This window comes from Trachinotus anak, unplaced genomic scaffold (assembly GCF_046630095.1).
Source record: "Trachinotus anak isolate AG129_WGS33_773 ecotype Australia unplaced genomic scaffold, CSIRO_AGI_Tana_v1 ptg000028l, whole genome shotgun sequence".
Taxonomy (NCBI): domain Eukaryota; kingdom Metazoa; phylum Chordata; class Actinopteri; order Carangiformes; family Carangidae; genus Trachinotus; species Trachinotus anak.
Window position 1 is genome coordinate 851,026 of NW_027273879.1, and position 18,136 is coordinate 869,161.

The following is an 18,136-nucleotide window of genomic DNA, read 5'->3' on the forward strand; positions in this document are numbered from 1 at the left end:
AAACTCTGGACTTTCACCAACTGTTTTGTAAGGAGTCCCTGATTTGAGAGAGGGGTTATGGAGAAGGCAGTAACGTCTGATCTGATCAGGGGTTTGCATGAGAAACATGGCCGTCCAACTTGTTCTAGAAATGTCTTTAAAGGACCATAACAGTGTTTTCACATATTTGCTACAGATCACTTATACTCTTCATCATGGCTTCCATTATTTTTGTTTTTGCAGACACAGATTTATTATTGACAAATACACTTGAACATTGCAGACTTCTCAAATTATTCTGCAAATAAACTGCATTATACCAACAGTTATATTTTAGCTTTGATCAGAAATGATAATGGATTACACAACTGGAGCAAATTTAAAGAATCTACTAATTAATTTTCGCTCTGCAGCTTTAAACATGCAGTTGGGTTTTATGGAAGCACCTTTTGAAATCAGCTTTGGTCTCAACGCACTCATGCTCAGGGTTGTATGAAGTTCTTGCAGGTTTTAGGTCTTTAACTGCAAATTACCTGCAGTTTTACACTTATTGCAGTTTGCTTTGCAGAAGAAAGAACTGGGTGGGGCACTTCATCCTACATATTCTCACACATATGGGTGCATCAGTCACAGAGCTGCACAGAATCTGTACAGATGTTGCTGAGTTGTGCTTCCAAACTTTCCTCCATTGATTGTTCACCGAAGCAGCTGAATCTGACTCAGAATTTCCCAACCTTTTGGTTTGTGATCTTATAATAAAAATCACAAGCCATATATTTTGATTCCTCAGTCCCTGTCAAACAGCTGTTATATCCAGTTAATCATCTGGGACCCCTTAGACTTGTCTCGAGACCCCTTGTGAGGGCCCTGAGTCCTAGTTTGGGAACCACTGCTTTAGATTTTCAGCAAAACAAAATTCCAACATCCCCAACATGAAAAGATTTTAATCTACTTAAGTGTCACGAAAAAGTTTCTTTGAAGTATGAACTACTTACTTTCACCACAGCATGCAGCTCCGGCTTCCATTCACTTTGACAAGCAACTTTTTTCTGGACCGAGTGCTTTTGGCTTGCAAATACACACTGACGGGTGGGAGGCAAATCCTGCCCCACAGCATTTCCCTACCTCAGAACCACTTTAATGTACTAATGATTCCTTCTGTTGCCGTCGTGAATGCTAATAAGAAGATAATGCTTCCTGCCACGATGGCAATTTCCAGAGGCTTTCCTGCTGCGGTTAATTCAACTGTTGAGAAGCTTTTAACCAGATGCTTGATGATATTAGGCGCTCTGAGGAAACTGAGAGCTGCCCACACGAGTTTAATGAACCAACGGCATTCACAGAGCCAGAAATACATTACATTTATGTCTGCATTTAAGGAGTTTAGTCGGTGCTATTATCCAGAGAAACTCATAATGAGTGCAGCAAATCAAGGAGATCATTAATATTACAAGCAGCTAACAGCATGGGTCAGACCCACACCACTGAGGCAACAGATGCAGGAAATATCTGTCGATGATATTTATGTGTAATCGAGAGATGCAGGTGAAAGATTTATTATGGACTTCATTTTGCAGAGTTATTTCTCCACAGTGGTTTAAAGTTTATTATAACTTTTAATACCTCAGCATCGGATTATTGCAATTTAAGCCAATCGAGCCTCAGTGAGATCAGAACATGATGATATGAGATCCATATTTTTAGATTCACACCTTCACAATATCATTTTCTCTGATGTCTGTTGCAAAGAAAAGAACATCCATAAATCTGCTTAGCAATAATTGAACAAAGATGCTTAATATCACAGTGATCCAATGACAGTTGGTCCATGGGTGCACTGCAAACAGGAAGTGATCACAGCTAATTCAACTAATTTTAATGTGGACAATTTACCTAAATGCAAATAAATAAAACAAACAAACAAAAAAAAGATCTCAAGTTTCACCCCACAGCTCACTAACTGAATTTGTGGCAACATTACACTTCCTGCAAAAACCCACTGCTGTAATGTCATCAAAACGTGAAACCGAGAGCCCGGAACAGTCTCTGCACTGCTGTTGGCCCCTGGGCACAGCAACACCCACAGGCCACACACAGGATTTCAGGGACAGGTCGATTGTTGTGAGGGAACATACGAACACAGGAAACACCCGAAATACTTTCTGTCATTACGCCTCAGACAGACTGGCAATGTGTCTGGTTGTTTCATCCAGAAACAGTTTCTCAATTGCTTCTCAGAAAGTTTAATGTAACACATTATATGTACATAGGTTTGCTAATGTGCTAGCTCGCCACATAATGTCTTTTTGGTTTAAATTCTCTGAGCTAGTCTTAATACCCAAACATGACAGAGTTGTCATCCTTGGTGATTTTACATGTAGGCGATGCTGACCTGCTAACCCCCCCTCCTGTGATTTCCTGGATCTTATCAATCTTAAATCAGATTGTTAAAGGTGCCACACATTAAGATCTGGTCCTCACTATATGAATATTGTTGACTTTTATGTCTCATATTTTAAACCTCCTCTTAAAATAGCCTCTGTGTGAATTTTAATTTAATTCATTTTATGTTTGTTTCGTTTTTATCCTTTTGTGAAGCAATTTGTGACTTTGTCACCATAATTACATGATTTCTCAAATAAGGTCCAATGAATGACAGTCATGGCAAAGGTGTACATGACTGAAATGGAGAGGGATGGGGCTAAAACTGGGAAAATGCATGCTGAGGAATTACATAGGGGCAGATCGATCCCAAAATATTGATACTGCAAACACTACGTCTCGTTTTTGAAAATTCTAGTCTTCTCTCTTCTATGTTTGACTCATTTCAGAGTCACACTGTCTGTGCAAACATTGTTCAGTTGTCGCAAACACATTTAAGTGAAGCCACTCTTTGCTTCTCCACTGCTGCTGTCATGTCTGTGCACTCAAACATGAACATGAGTCCCTTACTACAAGCCATCACAGCCAGGTCTCACAGTGGCAGGTATAAATTCTGCCACTCCTTAAAATGAATGCTAACCTCTGGCAAATCATTTAGTGGGCACTAAAATATATTCATATTTAGCCTATTGGTGATTCATAAACCTCATAAACCATGACACACCGCCTCCCTTACATGATAAGATGCTTTTAATAATAAAATGATCCTGGCCCTGTGTTACTTGGTGTTGGATCAAAGAAAATATTTTGCAGCATCGCCCAACCTCAGAATTACATCACCAATACTTAAAATGCTCCAAAATGTAAGTACATTCAAAACAGCTGAGTTACTACAAAAATTCATTTTTGAGAAAAGTCAAATTAGTTGAAATATTTTTTTATTTTTTTGAAGAATTAAGTTATACCAGCTCACTTCTTTTATTAAGATGTGCCAGTAGGTTTTTCAGTGTACTAGACGCCAAACTCAAGAGTATGTTGTAATTTTAATGTGTATCATAACTAAAACACTGTGTTTGCATGTGAAACAATTCTTCTGCACTTGAATTACTGTAGGCTGCATTTTATAATTCAGGTGTAAAATGTGGCTCAAAAAAAGGCCTCAAATTAAAGCTGACATTTAGAAAATATTCTCTTTATCTCAAGGGATGAATATTAAATGGTCAAGCAGCTCATTTTAGAAACAGTGGACCCCAGGCAGGAGTGGATGCACTTTAGACAAAATGTTGTTGGTGATTATATCAACTCAAAAGACGATTAGAAAGAAGAAACACTCAGTAGAGTGCAGTCGTCTGGTTAGTCATTAGTGTCACAGACGGTGTTGTATTGGTTCATAATGGAATAATAATGAAGGGCGTCACTAGGGCAGGTGTCATGGGGTAACTAAAATCAATAGGTTTCCTCCTGTTGGGAAAATGTATCAAATATTGTGTCTGTCCATGGATTCAAGGACTCCTGCTGGTTTAACAGTGTAAAGGGAGGAGGGTGGTGCTGGGGAAAAAGCCACAGAGTCACCAAAATCAATATGTTCTCTGCTCATGTGGTTATGAAAACACCCAAAAACGTGAGCCTGTCAGTTTGTTCATAAGAGACACTGGTGTTGGAGGAACAAAGAAACCCAGAGGTCATCACAGTTCCCAGGCTGTGAGTATGAGTCAATAATCAGTGACACCGGTTTAATATGTCAGAACCAAACGCTGTGTTAATGATGATAATGCTTATAGATCAATGATGTAACAGCTATTTTAACACAGGCTGATGCTTGTGGAGGCTGGGTTTCAGAGCTGAAGTTTCATGGAGTCAGCTGTCAACAAAAAAACTTTATTTGATAGTTTTGACCTCTTCCAATAATCATAATGAAATCAAGACAAGATTGCAATGATTATATCACTGTCTCCAGACCTACACCCCTGAGGTCAAATTCAGAGAATAAACAAAAACAAGAATAACTTAACAGATATAAATGTAAAATCTATAAAAATCTAAGTAGTAAGGTCTGTATGTGGCACAGTGTTAACTGCAGCTCAAGAACATTTTTTGTACCTTTAATATTTTACATATATTTTACTGATTATAAACAGTGTTGTGCATCAGTGAGGAACTTGTTATTGTTGTCTTGTTTTCTGGGTAAAATCTACATCCGCGCAGGTTGTGAACCCTTTTTTGTTTTTACCTCAGTGTTCCTCTGAAACGCTCCCTGTGGTCCCCATAAAAAAGCTTTTACTATATCTGGTTTTTGTAGTAAGATATTTTGTATAATTGATCGTAGAATTCCTTTATAGTGTGTTTGTAGATATTTTATAGTTCCATCGGGTGGGGCAGCGGAAGGATATCGGACTTGTTGTCTATAAATACCGCTCCGCTGCTCTTTGTTCAGGAAAACGTTGACAGCCTCAGGAGCAGGAACTTGTAAACACCAGCGGGAACAATTTGTTTGTAAGTGATTTGAACTTTTAAATCTATACTCGCGGTGTCCACGCCTGCTTTTCCATGCGTGATTTTATGTGCGTTGGGCCAATTCAGCTGTTGGTTACGTATGAATCAGCAGATGTTGTTGTTTTGGTGGCTAACTGTGCAGGCCGGGGCCTACTCCAAAAGGAAACGTCGTCAAAACACAGCTTTTAGCGGAATTTACATTTTAATTCACTCAGTTCAGTTGGTGGAGAATTGCATGTGAATTGTAAGAGATTAATACACAAAATATGATAATTTGGTGGATAAATTTACGCCCAAACATTCGACAAACGCAGAGATTTCTTGCGACATCCGGTTATGTTAGCATCGTTAGCTTGTTAGCTTGAGCAGCTGTTTCGTCGCCGGGCCGATACTAATGGGAAACGTCTGGTTGCTGTTGCTGAATCACTGGACACAATCACTTTGTCCTGAATGAAACGCGTTGATATTTGCGTGTTTTTTCCAGTGAGCTGTTCAGAGTGAAAGCTCTTATATTCTCACTGAGCTTCGAGTAGGAAGTGGTTCATTAAACCGTTAACGTAGCAGCACAGAGGATGACTTTACAGTTATGACTAATGATGAGTTGATTAAATTGCAAAGTTTTGCTGGTTCCAGCTTGTGAAATGTCAGTGATTTGCGTTATGATAAAGTGAATATATTTTGTTGGTTGGTCAACAGGATTTTGTGAAATTCTTTAATGAGATGCAATAATCCAGATAAGTAGCATTTGTCCATTATTAGTCTGAGCTTCCTTGCAAGTGCAATTTAAAACCTTAACATCTAGAATTATTTTTGTATTAAATCATAGTTGGATAACTGTATCTGGGTTTTGGGCTGTTTGAAGAAAACAAGACACTTGAAGTCAGAAGACTCCGGGCACTGTTTTTTTTTTTCTTCGTTTTTAAATGTAGATTAATTGGTTGATCTAAAAGTCAGATTAATTGATGGAAATCATTAACAAAATAGACTATTGACTTGTGTGTCAAGAGACTTTTTCAAGTTTGTCGTCATTTTCTTTCAACAGTGTCAAGATGCAGATCTTTGTGAAGACCTTGACTGGTAAGACCATCACTTTGGAGGTCGAGCCCAGCGACACCATTGAGAATGTCAAGGCCAAAATCCAGGATAAGGAAGGCATCCCTCCAGACCAGCAGAGGCTGATCTTTGCCGGTAAGCAGCTGGAAGATGGCCGCACCCTCTCCGACTACAACATCCAGAAAGAATCCACCCTTCATCTTGTGCTCCGTCTGAGGGGAGGCATGCAGATCTTCGTGAAGACCTTGACTGGTAAGACCATCACCCTGGAGGTCGAGCCCAGCGACACCATTGAGAATGTCAAGGCCAAAATCCAGGACAAAGAGGGCATCCCCCCAGACCAGCAGCGTCTCATCTTTGCTGGCAAGCAGCTGGAAGATGGCCGCACCCTCTCCGACTACAACATCCAGAAGGAGTCCACCCTCCACCTTGTGCTCCGTCTGAGGGGAGGCATGCAGATCTTCGTGAAGACGCTGACCGGCAAGACCATCACCCTGGAGGTCGAGCCCAGCGACACCATTGAGAATGTCAAAGCTAAGATCCAGGATAAGGAAGGCATCCCTCCAGACCAGCAGAGGCTGATCTTTGCCGGTAAGCAGCTGGAAGATGGCCGCACCCTCTCCGACTACAACATCCAGAAGGAGTCCACCCTTCACCTTGTGCTCCGTCTGAGAGGAGGAAACTAGGCCGCTCTTTAACAGATGTGCCAGTAAACCCTCCATTTATTGCAGTGTTGAATTCACTCCTGTTCCAGGTGTCAGTCATTCCTTTTTTAATTTCAATAAAGGTTAAGCATTCCTGACTTTTGCTTTCAGTGGCTTTTAATAGTTTCACTTCGCATTTCACTGCATTAGTCAAAAGTTTTGATTTTGGCAAATACACAAACAGGATGTTAAGATGATTAAACTGAATGCATGTTTGTGATTGAAGTGGTCCAACATTGACAAGACTGCACTAACGAGTTTAAGTTAACAAGCTGGTAGATCAAAGACCTGAAATGCTTATTCTGTTTATGACCTTGAAAGCTGAGCTTCTATGGAAATCTTTAAGTGTGTTGATCATAACTAATAAACAGCTTCTCACTGTCAAATGGTCAGTTTTTGTTTTGTTTTATAAGCAGAGGAATTGTAATTTTCTCCAGTGTTCAGTCTGTAAAGTGTCAGTGAAAACACCTATCGCAGGACTCTGCAAACCCAATGTGACATCAAGTGTCTCTGATCTGATCCATAGTAATACAAAGATTTAGAAAGAGGTGAAGTTCGGCCATTTTGCTTGAAAAATGTCTTCATCAGGTATCAATGGTTGCAGCTCTAGTTTCATGAATTTATTTTTCATATTCCAAATTTTGGAAAGTCACAACAGAAAATTACCGTTTGTCCTGCTCAGACGAATTACCAGTGAAATATAAACTTCACCTGAACAATAAGATAATACGTCAGGTTTTTATGTTCCAGTGCTCATAATTTTAGTATTTGGCCACTAGATGTCACCAGAGACCAGTGTAACCACAAGTTTATTTCACATGTATTGCCGCAGAAATACGATATATTAATATGTTCTTGTTGATATATCTATATCTGTGCTGGAAGAAGCAGCAAAATATAACTGCAAGTAAAAGTACTCAATATGCAGAGTGGCCACAGTCAGTGTTATGTTTTTATATTACTGGATCATTATTAATAAGGCATAAAAAATTTAATCTACAACAATTAATCATAATTTATAATATTTAAGATGTTTTACTTGTAAGAGCTTAAATTTAAAAGTAACTTAAAGCCTTTAAATAAATGTAGTGGAATGTACAATGTTTCTTTGAGCTGTGACTCAAGCACAAACATACATAAATATTCGAGCATATACATACAAAGGTACAAAAATACATAATTATGCACATACATACATACATATAAATATACATACAGACATATACACACAAATACATACATACTTGTGCACAAACATACTCAAGCACACACACATAGCCAAGCACACGTCAGTATGTATGCTTTTATGAATATATATGTATGTATGTATGTGTGTGTGTATATATATATATACATATATATACATATATATATATATATATATATATATGCACATACATAACTATGTATATATATATATATATATATATGCATTGTAGTATTCATGTATTTGCAAGTACTTAATACCAGTATCTATGTATGTGCAAGTATTCAGTTTTGGCCTCGGCAACTTCACATATTGCTGCGTTACAGAATTAACATTTAACTGAATCTGATCATTTTAAACAATCCTGTCAAAGCTACTTTCATTCACAAAAAAAATAAAATAAAATCCTATCAAAATAAATTAAATCAGTTATATGAGCATAACTTTTAAGAGTAAAACAATAGTTTCATTGGCTCACTACTTTAATTACCACCAACTGTGGTGCAGAGGGAGCTGGTCTCTGTTAAACAGCCACGCTGTTAGTGAACGTTACTCAACTTCAGAAAAAACAAACCAACACAAGCAGGTTTTAAATGTAGTTTTATTACATTTTCAGGGCTCAGTGCACATAAACCACCTCCTCTCTACCGTCCTTTAAATGCACAAGAGAAAAAAGCAAAGCTGATCAGCAGTCAACACTGATGGCTAACACAGGCTCAGAGAGGGTTCATGCTTTTATTATTAACACATTTTGGTTGTTTCTTTCTACTCGTGTCACTAAAGGGAGCTGGTTTCTGGAGATATGACCTGAGAGCTAAGGTGGTGGGGGTGGGGGGTTGGGGGTGGGGGGGGGGGCACTTCCTGTTTGTTCAGTTCACACTTTAGACACTGAATTCAAACTGACTCATGCAGATATCTGACAGATTGTGAGCTGTATGCAACACTTTGCACCTTCCCTCTGTGTGTGTGTGTGTGTTTGTAAGTTGTGTTACAGAATGGTCTCAGCACAGGAGTCACCAAAGTGAGCGTGCAGGTTTCTGTAAAAGTCCCTGTGTGTTTCAGGTGGTGGGGGGTTCTTAGGGGGGTAGAGGCTGATTCGCTGGTTGGAGCAGAGGCTTGACTCCTCGCTGTCAGACTCCACCCGGATGCTGACCTGGGGCACGGGCGGGCGAGGCGGCGGGTGTGATGGAGCAGCGTCCCCGGGGGTGAGGCTCATCTGGGAGTGGACAGGTGAGGGGGGGCAGATCTTCAGGTGCAGAGTGATGCTGAGGAACAGTGGTGGAACCGGCCAGGTTACACTTTAACTCTCCATCTCACACACACACACACACACACACACTGTCAGTTTATTAGGAACACCCTGCTCAGGCTAACAGTCAGTTTGTGTTCCTGATGAACTGACAGCTGAGTGTGTTGCACACATACACAAGCTCAACAACACACAAAGTAGAAGAACTGAAGCTTTAACACACGATTTCTTTATGAGAGGTTCATTTAAAAATGGAGGTTGTGTGATTTTCTGTCTGGCAGCATTGAAGGTGCAGCGTGTTACATAAAAAACAAAAACACTTTAATTTTCTGCTTTTAACGCGTCAGCAAGGTCCAGTTTGATTGGACTGTTGAATTACTGAAGAGGGTGCTGTTCTTCAAACTTTACAAGAACGGAAACTGTCAGGGCTCCTCACTCTGGCAAGCTCTGAGCAAAGAGGATCACATTTTTAATGTAAATTTTAAAAAACAACACATTTCATGATTCCTTTATCCTTTCAGTTTAGAATAAGTCCAATCAGCTTCATTAAAAAGATAAAAAAATCACTAGAAATACAGAATAAAGTTGTGCTCTTGAATTGAAGTTACAGTTTTTCTCCACTGTTTTGATTTTACAAACACAGAAACTGTGTTAAAGGCTCCAAAATCGCATCCTGGTGTCTAAGAGGAAATACTGGAAAAAAAAAATCAGGTCAAGACAGAAAAAAGACAAACTACCTTCTTTTTCAACACAAATCATCAGTTCACACATAACAAATTAAAACATGTGGGAATCTTCCACAGGTAGAGACGTTAAAATAAAATCCTTACTCTTTAATCAATGAGACAAATGAAGCCTCATAAAGATCTGAAGGTAAAACAAGGACTGTGGGTTTTGACCTCATGAATTACACTGAATTTCCATTCTGAACAGACGCAGAGCCTGTTCCTGTGGCGCTGTGTGAAGCCTGCAGTGTCTGCAGTTGGCAGAGGTGCAACCAGCCAGTGGAGAAAAAGTGTATGACAGCAGCGATGAAGACCAATGGATTTTGTTTAATTTAAGTTTTCTCCTTATTTTCACACGTCTCAACAAGCGAGGCAGGAGAGTGGGAGGCTCTGACAGCTGGTAACTGTTCTGGGATCAGGCTTCATAACGCAGCAGCTGAAGAAATGTTACGTTTGCTCTCTGACTGGTTCACTGTGTTTTATAAGGTTCTCTCCAAACGGCAGAGAAACAGGAGCAAGTTTAAAGGGGAACTGATATTTTCAAAAGAAACAACCAAAATCCTGTGATGGTGAATAACCTCGTTCACAATCACTGATATAAACAGAGTGGACAAAGATTTGAAACACCTCTCAGTGCAACACAAAGCTGCACCAACTACATCCGCCAAAACACTCATGGACTTGAATCAACACCTGTGAAAACCCTGGTGAAGTTTCAGTCAGGTGTTCCTAATAAACATTTCCCAGGCTCATATTTTAAGAAGTGATCTAGGAAAAGTGGTTCAGCTGATTCATCAACCATCATCATCATCATCATCATCATCATCATCATCATCATCATCATCATCGTGGCAGATGTTCATAGCATCCTGCTGCACCAAAGCCCCAGTGTTGTGCTGAAGACTGTTTCCCTGCTGACCTGTGTTTCCAAACCTCATGCCTGACCAACAGTTACAGTATCTCAGACCAGAACTTAAAGGTCCCACACAGTCTAAAGGCTTTTTGATTATAAAGCAGGTCTAGGTTCTATATTAATACTGTGAAAGTATCAAAGCCTCAGTCCACAGAGAAATGCTCACATTTTACAGCTGAGAACAGTAATTATAATAATCTGTCTAGATATGCCAGGATCTACAGTGATTCAGACACAGAAACAACAGGAGTCTACTGGAAGTGAAATTACAGGAGAGACCTAGAGCAGAGGTTTTCAAACTGAGGTGTCCCTCCCCCTGAAGGGGGGTGGGAGGGAAAGTGAGGAAGATGCTGTAGTTCTGTAGTTTGGCTGGTTGATTTTTCCTTTAACACTGTCAGCTCACAGAGGCCTGACTGCATCAAGAGTCTGAACACAGAGGAAATATCCACAGGGTTGTAGATGCAGTGTAGATATAGGCTAAAAACAACAGGGCTCAGGTTGTAACTCACTGAATCCATGGTAACATTATAATTCCTGTAGATGGCGGGGTGGGTGGGGAGGGTTTTGATTTTGTCTAGAGCAGCCCCCCCCACAGTGTCAGACTTTGAAAACCTCTGACCTAGAGTTTGTACAACTTACTGAATATTCAAATGACAATGTCATGCCCTCATGCACTGCACTGTACACAGTACTTTCTATGCAGGTGCACTGAATCATCTCCTATCTCACCTCTACTGTACAGGCCTGCAGTGTAAAAACAATGTCAGCAATTCAAAGAGTCTATGTTTAAAAATAAAACGTCTAAAATCATCAACTTACATATAAATACAAGTGATGCAGCAGCTGCAAACTGAGCACAGTGTGTGTGTGTGTGTGTGTGTGTGTGTGTGTGTGTGTGTGTGTAACTATGTGTTTGGTCGCCTGGAGGTGACAGGGCTGTGGTCCCAGCCAGTGTTTGTGTCGGGTGAGTAAATCAGATCACTGTAGGGCACGTGCAGTTTCAGCACACAGTACCTGCGGTCTAGTTCGTTTTGATCAGATGTGACTGTCGAGTACGGGTTGATCTCCTGTAAGGAAACACACACACACACACACACACACACACACACACACACACACACACACACACACACACACACAGAACATGTGCACGAAACAAAACAAGTATTCACAGGCATGTAAACACATTTCAACACAAACACAAACACAAACACACAGAGAGATAACAAAGATGAAGATGAGATTCCTGATTTGTTGCAAGATCTTCACATTAACTGTCATAACAACTGCTTCATCTTCACCACTAACATTCAAATCATGTCTGTATTTCTACTGTTGACCATCTTTAATATAGTGAACACAGCATCAAAAATGTGATTGTTTGCAATCTAGGAAACAATCTGAGGAGCCTTGTCGACGAGTCACATTAAGTCTCATCATTTCATTTCATTTCCATCACTCTGAACATTAACGTCTGCAGCTACCACTTTATTTTCACCAGCCATTTATCTGATTTTTGATTTTCCAATATCAAATGTGATGAATTCATGACAAATTCAAATACAAATAACATTTCCCCAGAGTCCTTGTCTAGTTCAATGGTTCAAAACCTAAAGAGTTTACAGTGTTAGAAAACAGTAGTTGACAATTATTTTTTGTTGACTAATTATTGCATCTCACTGCATTATTACATTTTGTTTTAAATGAAAAGAATGAGGGAAAAAAAATCATTGCATTGATGCATTTGAAAATGTTTCTCTTCTATGTTTGTCTCTTTTCTTTTAAACTAAAAAAATCTGTTTATAAACAGTATTATAAATAATAGTATAAAACATGTTTACTATGTATAATTAGATACTATTTATTAACTTCAATATTTTTGAATTTTATAAAGAATTTGTTTTTAATGTAATGAAAAAAGACACAACATGGCTGTTATTAAAAAAATAAATAATAAAATAAAACAGAACCTGCAGGGTTGGATTATGTGAATAAAACCTTCAGTCACAGTATAATATATATATTCATGTTGTGATTTAGTGAATGAAATCTGGAGACGCTAACATAATGATACGGTGCAGCAAATCTCTCTAATCCACAGTTTTTATCATCATGTTCCCTAAACTCAGATTTATTTTCTCTTTGTTTTCCACGGTGCAGTTTGTTCAGATCTAAAACAGCAGCCTATTGTATTTCGGATCTTTTCTAAATGACCTTTGCCCTTGAAATCTTTGGACGTCCATGATGAACAGTAATCAGGCTGTGTGATGTTAAGGTACACTTAGAACAAACCTCGGATTCCCATTATTCTGTCCACACAAACATTAATACCTGATGATCATAGATCGAATACATTTAATTGAAGTTTTGAATTATTCACAGAACTGCTCACAGTCACATTTTTGTGTGCTCGTAGCCAATATGAAATCTATTCGCGGTCACCAGCAACAAAAGATCAATTAGCTCAATTAGCTCGATTAGCTTCATTAGCTCGATTAACGTCATTAGCTCGATTAGCTCAAGTAGCTCGATTAGTACTCCATGTGACATTTAGTAAAAGGCATCAACAATGCAAAAAACAAATCAAGCCGACACAGCCGGAGGTGGAGGAGAGGGTCGGTGTACTCACAGTCAGAGGTCTGGTTTTGGGAGGGGGGGTTAACATGGGTGGGGTCTGGCTCTGTGTGGGGCTCTATGGCCTCCATGGGGATCTTCACTGGAGGGGGGACAGAGCTGTGGGGCTGAGTGACAGAGAGAGGAAGCAGTTGGCATGCAGGACAAACGGGGACCTTAAAGGACGAGGACGGATATGTTCTATATTTTTGTTATAATACAAATATCTTATGTGAGTGACAACTTCCTTCGTCACAATGAACACACACTGTAGTTTATTCTGACTCAGTATCACACACACTGACCTGCTGCCACAAATACTCAATACAGCACCAAATGTGGATTATTCCGCTGCTGAAAATAGTCCCCAATAAATACACTACAGCCTCCTGCTACAGTTAGCAGCTGTTTTTGGATTTTTAAAAATAAAACTATATATATTTGTGAGGTTTTTAAAGACATTCTGGACAGCGGTGATCTGTGAGGCAACAGAAAGCCAGAGTCCAAAACCTCAGGCGATGTGGCCTTTTAGCTGCTTGTCATTCTCTGGTTTTATTTAACCTCCCACATCAGAGTATGAACTGCTCCACAAAAGAGGAACTCTGTGCGACAGGAAATAGAAGTCTACGGTACTTTTAAATAAAGTGATTGTTCTCGTTAGCAGCTGAGCTAACAAGTTTGCTAATTAACAGAGCTTTTGTCCCTTCTCTTAAAGCTCCACACAGTCTAAAGGTAGATGTCCATGTGTTTGTGATTATAAAGCAGGTCTAGGTTCTATATTAATACTGTGAAAGTATCAAAGCCTCAGTCCACAGAGAAATGCACACAGCCTGTATTCAGAAACTGAGCCTTAAAACCAGCCGTCAGGACTTCTGGAACTTTGTGATGTCACAACAAAGCAGTCACCACCCTAAGCCACGCCCCAAGCCCCGCCCACCTGGACCCACCATCCAACCTTGCAGGATTTGGTTTCTCTGAGTGTTTACCTGAAATCTGCTATATTTTTATTGGATCACTCAGAAAACAGTCAGCCAATCAGAAGAGAGGCTCAGATCCTCTCCTCTGATTGGCTGACTGAGCTCCAGAGAGAAGCCTGAGAGAGGAGATGTAAAACTACACTGAGATGGTTTTTGGTTCTTAAAACCACAAATATATCTTCTGATGGAGATCAACACTTCAGATAAAACACAGGAGAAGTTAAAATATGGAGCTTAACACATCATTGGTTTTGGGATTTGTTGGCAACAACAAAAATATAGAATATTACCAGCTTCATCCTTTAATCAGAAACACCACTGGACAACACCACTGTCCTCAAACTACTTGGTTCTTTGGATGAGGACTGAAACAAGGAAATAAACAGGTGCTAGAGGCTAACAGCTCTTTCTAAAGTGTAGGAACGTGGAGAAAGAGGGAGACGGACGTCATGACAGGAGGGTGGACAGACAGAAAGACTGTAGTAAGTGTTATACAGTGCCTTTTCAGCAACACTGTGGGACAGAGAGGAGAAACACTCAGTATTAGTCAGAGAAAACAAACCCAGGAACGACACAACAGATGGAGCGAGACATTTAAATACACAGTAAATAGCAACAACAGACCCACATTCTCAGGACGTTACAGAGGCTGAATGTTTAGCAGGCGGACACCACGTCGTCTGTATGTGTGCGTTTAATTTCATGTTTGTCCACATTGCTCTCACCTCCTCGTCGCTCTCTGGCTCCGCCGCCTTCTTCTCCTTCATCTTCTTCTTGTCGTCCTCCTTCTTCTTCTTGTCTTTGTCTGGCAGGATGTCGTCCAGCCAGGCCAGGTCGTGCTGTGAGAACATCACATCCAGCAGCTTCCGGACAACCATCAGACCCAGAATCTACACACAGTGGAAAGACACACTCTGTTCTGATAGATGAAGAACCAGCTGGAACCAGCTCACATCAGTGTCGCGGTTTTAGCTCAGTTTTAAAAAGTGTGGACTGTAGGAATGAAAAGATGCAACTAATCAGCAGCGTTTTGAAGGAACAGGTTGGTAAACGCAGTCACTCGTTTTCTTGCCAAGAGTTAGACGAGTGGATTGATACCTGTAAGTATGAAGCTACAGCCTGGAGTTGGTTAGCTTAGCTTAGCTTAGCTTAGTATAAAGAGCGGAAACAGGGGGAAACAGCTAGCCTGGCTCTGTCTAAACATTTGTTTAATCCATATAAACTCTGTAGTGTAAAAACCTGCTGCAGGATTTCCCCCTTCCTCTTTCTTATAGTTTGAATCTAATGTGTCCACCACAGCGTCCTCCTGTCAGCGGAGGGGTCGTGCAGGTCTGAGATACAGGTGTGTACCTGAACATTACACCTGGTGCAACATGTGGCCGTGTGTCAAAAGGGACACTGAGCAACACACCCACCATTACTGGGAAGATGATGGCCAGGAAGGTGGACTTCAGGATCCAGAGGACAGCGAGACAGACGATCTGGACCAGGGTGAAAAGATGGACGCGTCTCAGAGGAACGTGGCGCAGGAAGGAGAAGTCCGGCTGGTGTTTGGCTGGCATGAGGTACAGCTTGATCCGCTCCCAGAACTGAGACACAAAGACGCACACCATGTTCTCAGGCCAAACATAATTCTATTATATTTTTAATATATTAATTTAATATATTTTATTAATCAGAAACTATTTCAACAGTCAATAAATCCTCATGTCTCAGCTCTTGATGATAAGGATGCCCTGCTTCTCTTTGTCTTATGTAAGAGTTAATAACTACATTTCCGGGGATTATTATTATTATTATTATTTATGGACATTCGGACTGTTTAAAAAAGTAATGTGAAGATGTCAGTTCAGGATTTAGAAGCTAATCCAACCACCACACGACACAGACTTTACTTCCTGCAGGTGGCAGCATTCATGCAGTTTTTTAATGTTTTATTCTCAGTAACCTGTTCATAAAAACAGCGACAGGACAATGAATAAATAAACACGGGTTTGATTTCCACCATCATTCACAGATCTGTTGTTTTGGTTGCTGCAGAGGTAAAAGTGGGAAAAAAGGACATTTAATCAATAGGAGGAAAATTCATCTGCAACTATTCTGATGAGTGATTTTTCATTATGAATTTTCTAAAGCAGAAATACCAAAAATTCGATGCTTCCAGGTTGTGAAATGTGAGAATGAGCTGCTTCTGTTGGAGTAAACTGATTCTCTGTGGGTTTTGAACAGATGATCTGTTGTCAGACGTGGTGATGAGCATGTTTAACAGTTTTCTGATGTTTTATTGACCAAACAACTAATTGATAAACTAATCTGTTGATTAATTGACAGTGAAAATAATCATAAATTGCAGTATTGCTACAGATTAAATGTATGTATGCAGATGTATATAACTTTGACTCTACCTGGATACCACTGAGTGAGGCCACTCCCATGTAGAGGAAGACTCCATACAGGACCGGCATGGGGATGTACTGAAGTAAACAACAGCAGAAACAGTCAAATGAAACCAACTGATGTTACAGGAAAAAAATCAACGTCAGGTAAAATGTTCATCTGTCGACCGACCTGAAGAACAGGAGCGAGGAAGACTGAGAGTCCAGTGAGAACGAAGACCAGAATACCCGTCAACCTCTGCTCCCTGGAGGTGAAACAGTGGTCGATTATTTCATTAATGCTCAGTGGAAAAGAACTGAGCAGACGACAGGAAGCGGCTGAAACCAGAACCTTCCGGGTCTGGATCGTCTCACCTGACTCCCAGGAACTGCGGCTGCTCTCCGGGGGCGCTGGACTCGCTCTCCATCTTCAGAGAGTCGATGTGGGCGATGGAGATGACAGTGGCTGCTACGTACCAGGGCAGACCCATGAAGGAACATGCGGCCATCAGTACGCCCACCCAGAACAGGTCCAGGTGGTAGCCACAGCCTTTCTGCAAACGGGAGCAAAGACAGGAAGTGACGAGATCCAACCACGACTGTGGGGACGGACAAGACATATAAACATACTCTGACTTTTATGAACAGCAAAAAGACACGAGGAGTGGTGTGTCTTCTTTGACTGAACCATCTCTGACCAAAAACACTAAAACACTCCCGACCAGAGCAGGAAGTGACTTTATTCCTTCAGCAACATCCTGGATTTCATTTTTAATGTTTGACTCAGTCACTGAATCAGTGTGAACAGCTGAATCTGTTAACGCTGACAGTTGTTACTGAAGCTGCTGCGGTCGGGACTTAAATTCTTAAATTAAAGTAAGCCTGTGTTCGGGGTGTGTCCTTGTTTTCCTCCTCAGACCTTCAGCTTGTTCTCCTTGCGGTTGACGATGACGGCGCTGATCTGTTGGTCCATGAAGATGAGGATGGTGACGAGGAGAGCGGGAACGAAGCTGATCAGATACCACCACCAGGGGTTCTTACCGAACGGCATCACCAACCAGCCGCGGTCAGAGCGTGTGGGCTGCAGCGTGAAAACACGACGGGGAGAAATACATATAGTGAAGAGATCACTGCACACATCTACCTTCAAAATCTACTGATTTACAGCTATGTCAGTGATAATGCAACTAAAACCAGCAGTGGAGGAGGAAGTACTCAGGTCATTTACTTCAGTTACTACAACATAAAAATACTGCGAATGACAACAAGTACAGAGGTTTTATCAGTAAAATATACTCCCAGTGTCACAGGAAAAGCACTTCCTGTAGTTACGCTATCACAGAACTGTCACTGTTGTAGCTGCTCCAGGTTCAGCTGCTTTAACTACGTCCTTTACACTTAGTTTAGTCCACTGGTTCCCAACCTAGGGGTCGGGCCCCTCCAAAGGGTCACCAGATAAATCTGAG

General features: G+C 40.6%; 2 protein-coding genes across 3 annotated transcripts in view; one reads left to right on the plus strand and one right to left on the minus strand.

Annotated features, from left to right (window-relative positions):
* Positions 1 to 4,694: 4,694 nt before the first annotated feature.
* On the plus strand, positions 4,695 to 6,997 carry ubc (ubiquitin C). The gene is made up of 2 exons (XM_071465532.1): positions 4,695 to 4,854; positions 5,897 to 6,997. The coding sequence occupies exon 2, from the start codon at positions 5,904 to 5,906 to the stop codon at positions 6,591 to 6,593; it is 690 nt and encodes a 229-aa protein (XP_071321633.1). The 5' UTR covers positions 4,695 to 4,854; positions 5,897 to 5,903; the 3' UTR covers positions 6,594 to 6,997.
* Positions 6,998 to 8,401: 1,404 nt separating this feature from the next.
* The window catches only part of slc4a5b (solute carrier family 4 member 5b), a 47,689-nt gene continuing 37,954 nt past the window's right edge, over positions 8,402 to 18,136 (minus strand). Inside the window, exons 26-33 of one of the 2 annotated variants that reach the window (XM_071465529.1) lie at positions 17,590 to 17,751; positions 17,046 to 17,224; positions 16,864 to 16,936; positions 16,701 to 16,769; positions 15,711 to 15,884; positions 15,021 to 15,185; positions 11,720 to 11,772; positions 8,402 to 9,083 (exon numbers count right to left, since the gene is read on the minus strand). In XM_071465529.1, the coding sequence (XP_071321630.1) occupies positions 8,807 to 9,083; positions 11,720 to 11,772; positions 15,021 to 15,185; positions 15,711 to 15,884; positions 16,701 to 16,769; positions 16,864 to 16,936; positions 17,046 to 17,224; positions 17,590 to 17,751 (1,152 nt within the window). In that variant the 3' untranslated portion in view covers positions 8,402 to 8,806. Of the gene's footprint in view, positions 9,084 to 11,719; positions 11,773 to 14,258; positions 14,809 to 15,020; positions 15,186 to 15,710; positions 15,885 to 16,700; positions 16,770 to 16,863; positions 16,937 to 17,045; positions 17,225 to 17,589; positions 17,752 to 18,136 lie in introns of those variants that run through there. The other variant, XM_071465530.1, reaches the window with a different exon arrangement.

Excerpts from the sequence above, each read along its gene's own strand:
- ubc (XM_071465532.1), top strand. The coding sequence starts at position 5,904 with ATGCAGATCTTTGTGAAGACCTTGACTGGTAAGACCATCACTTTGGAG.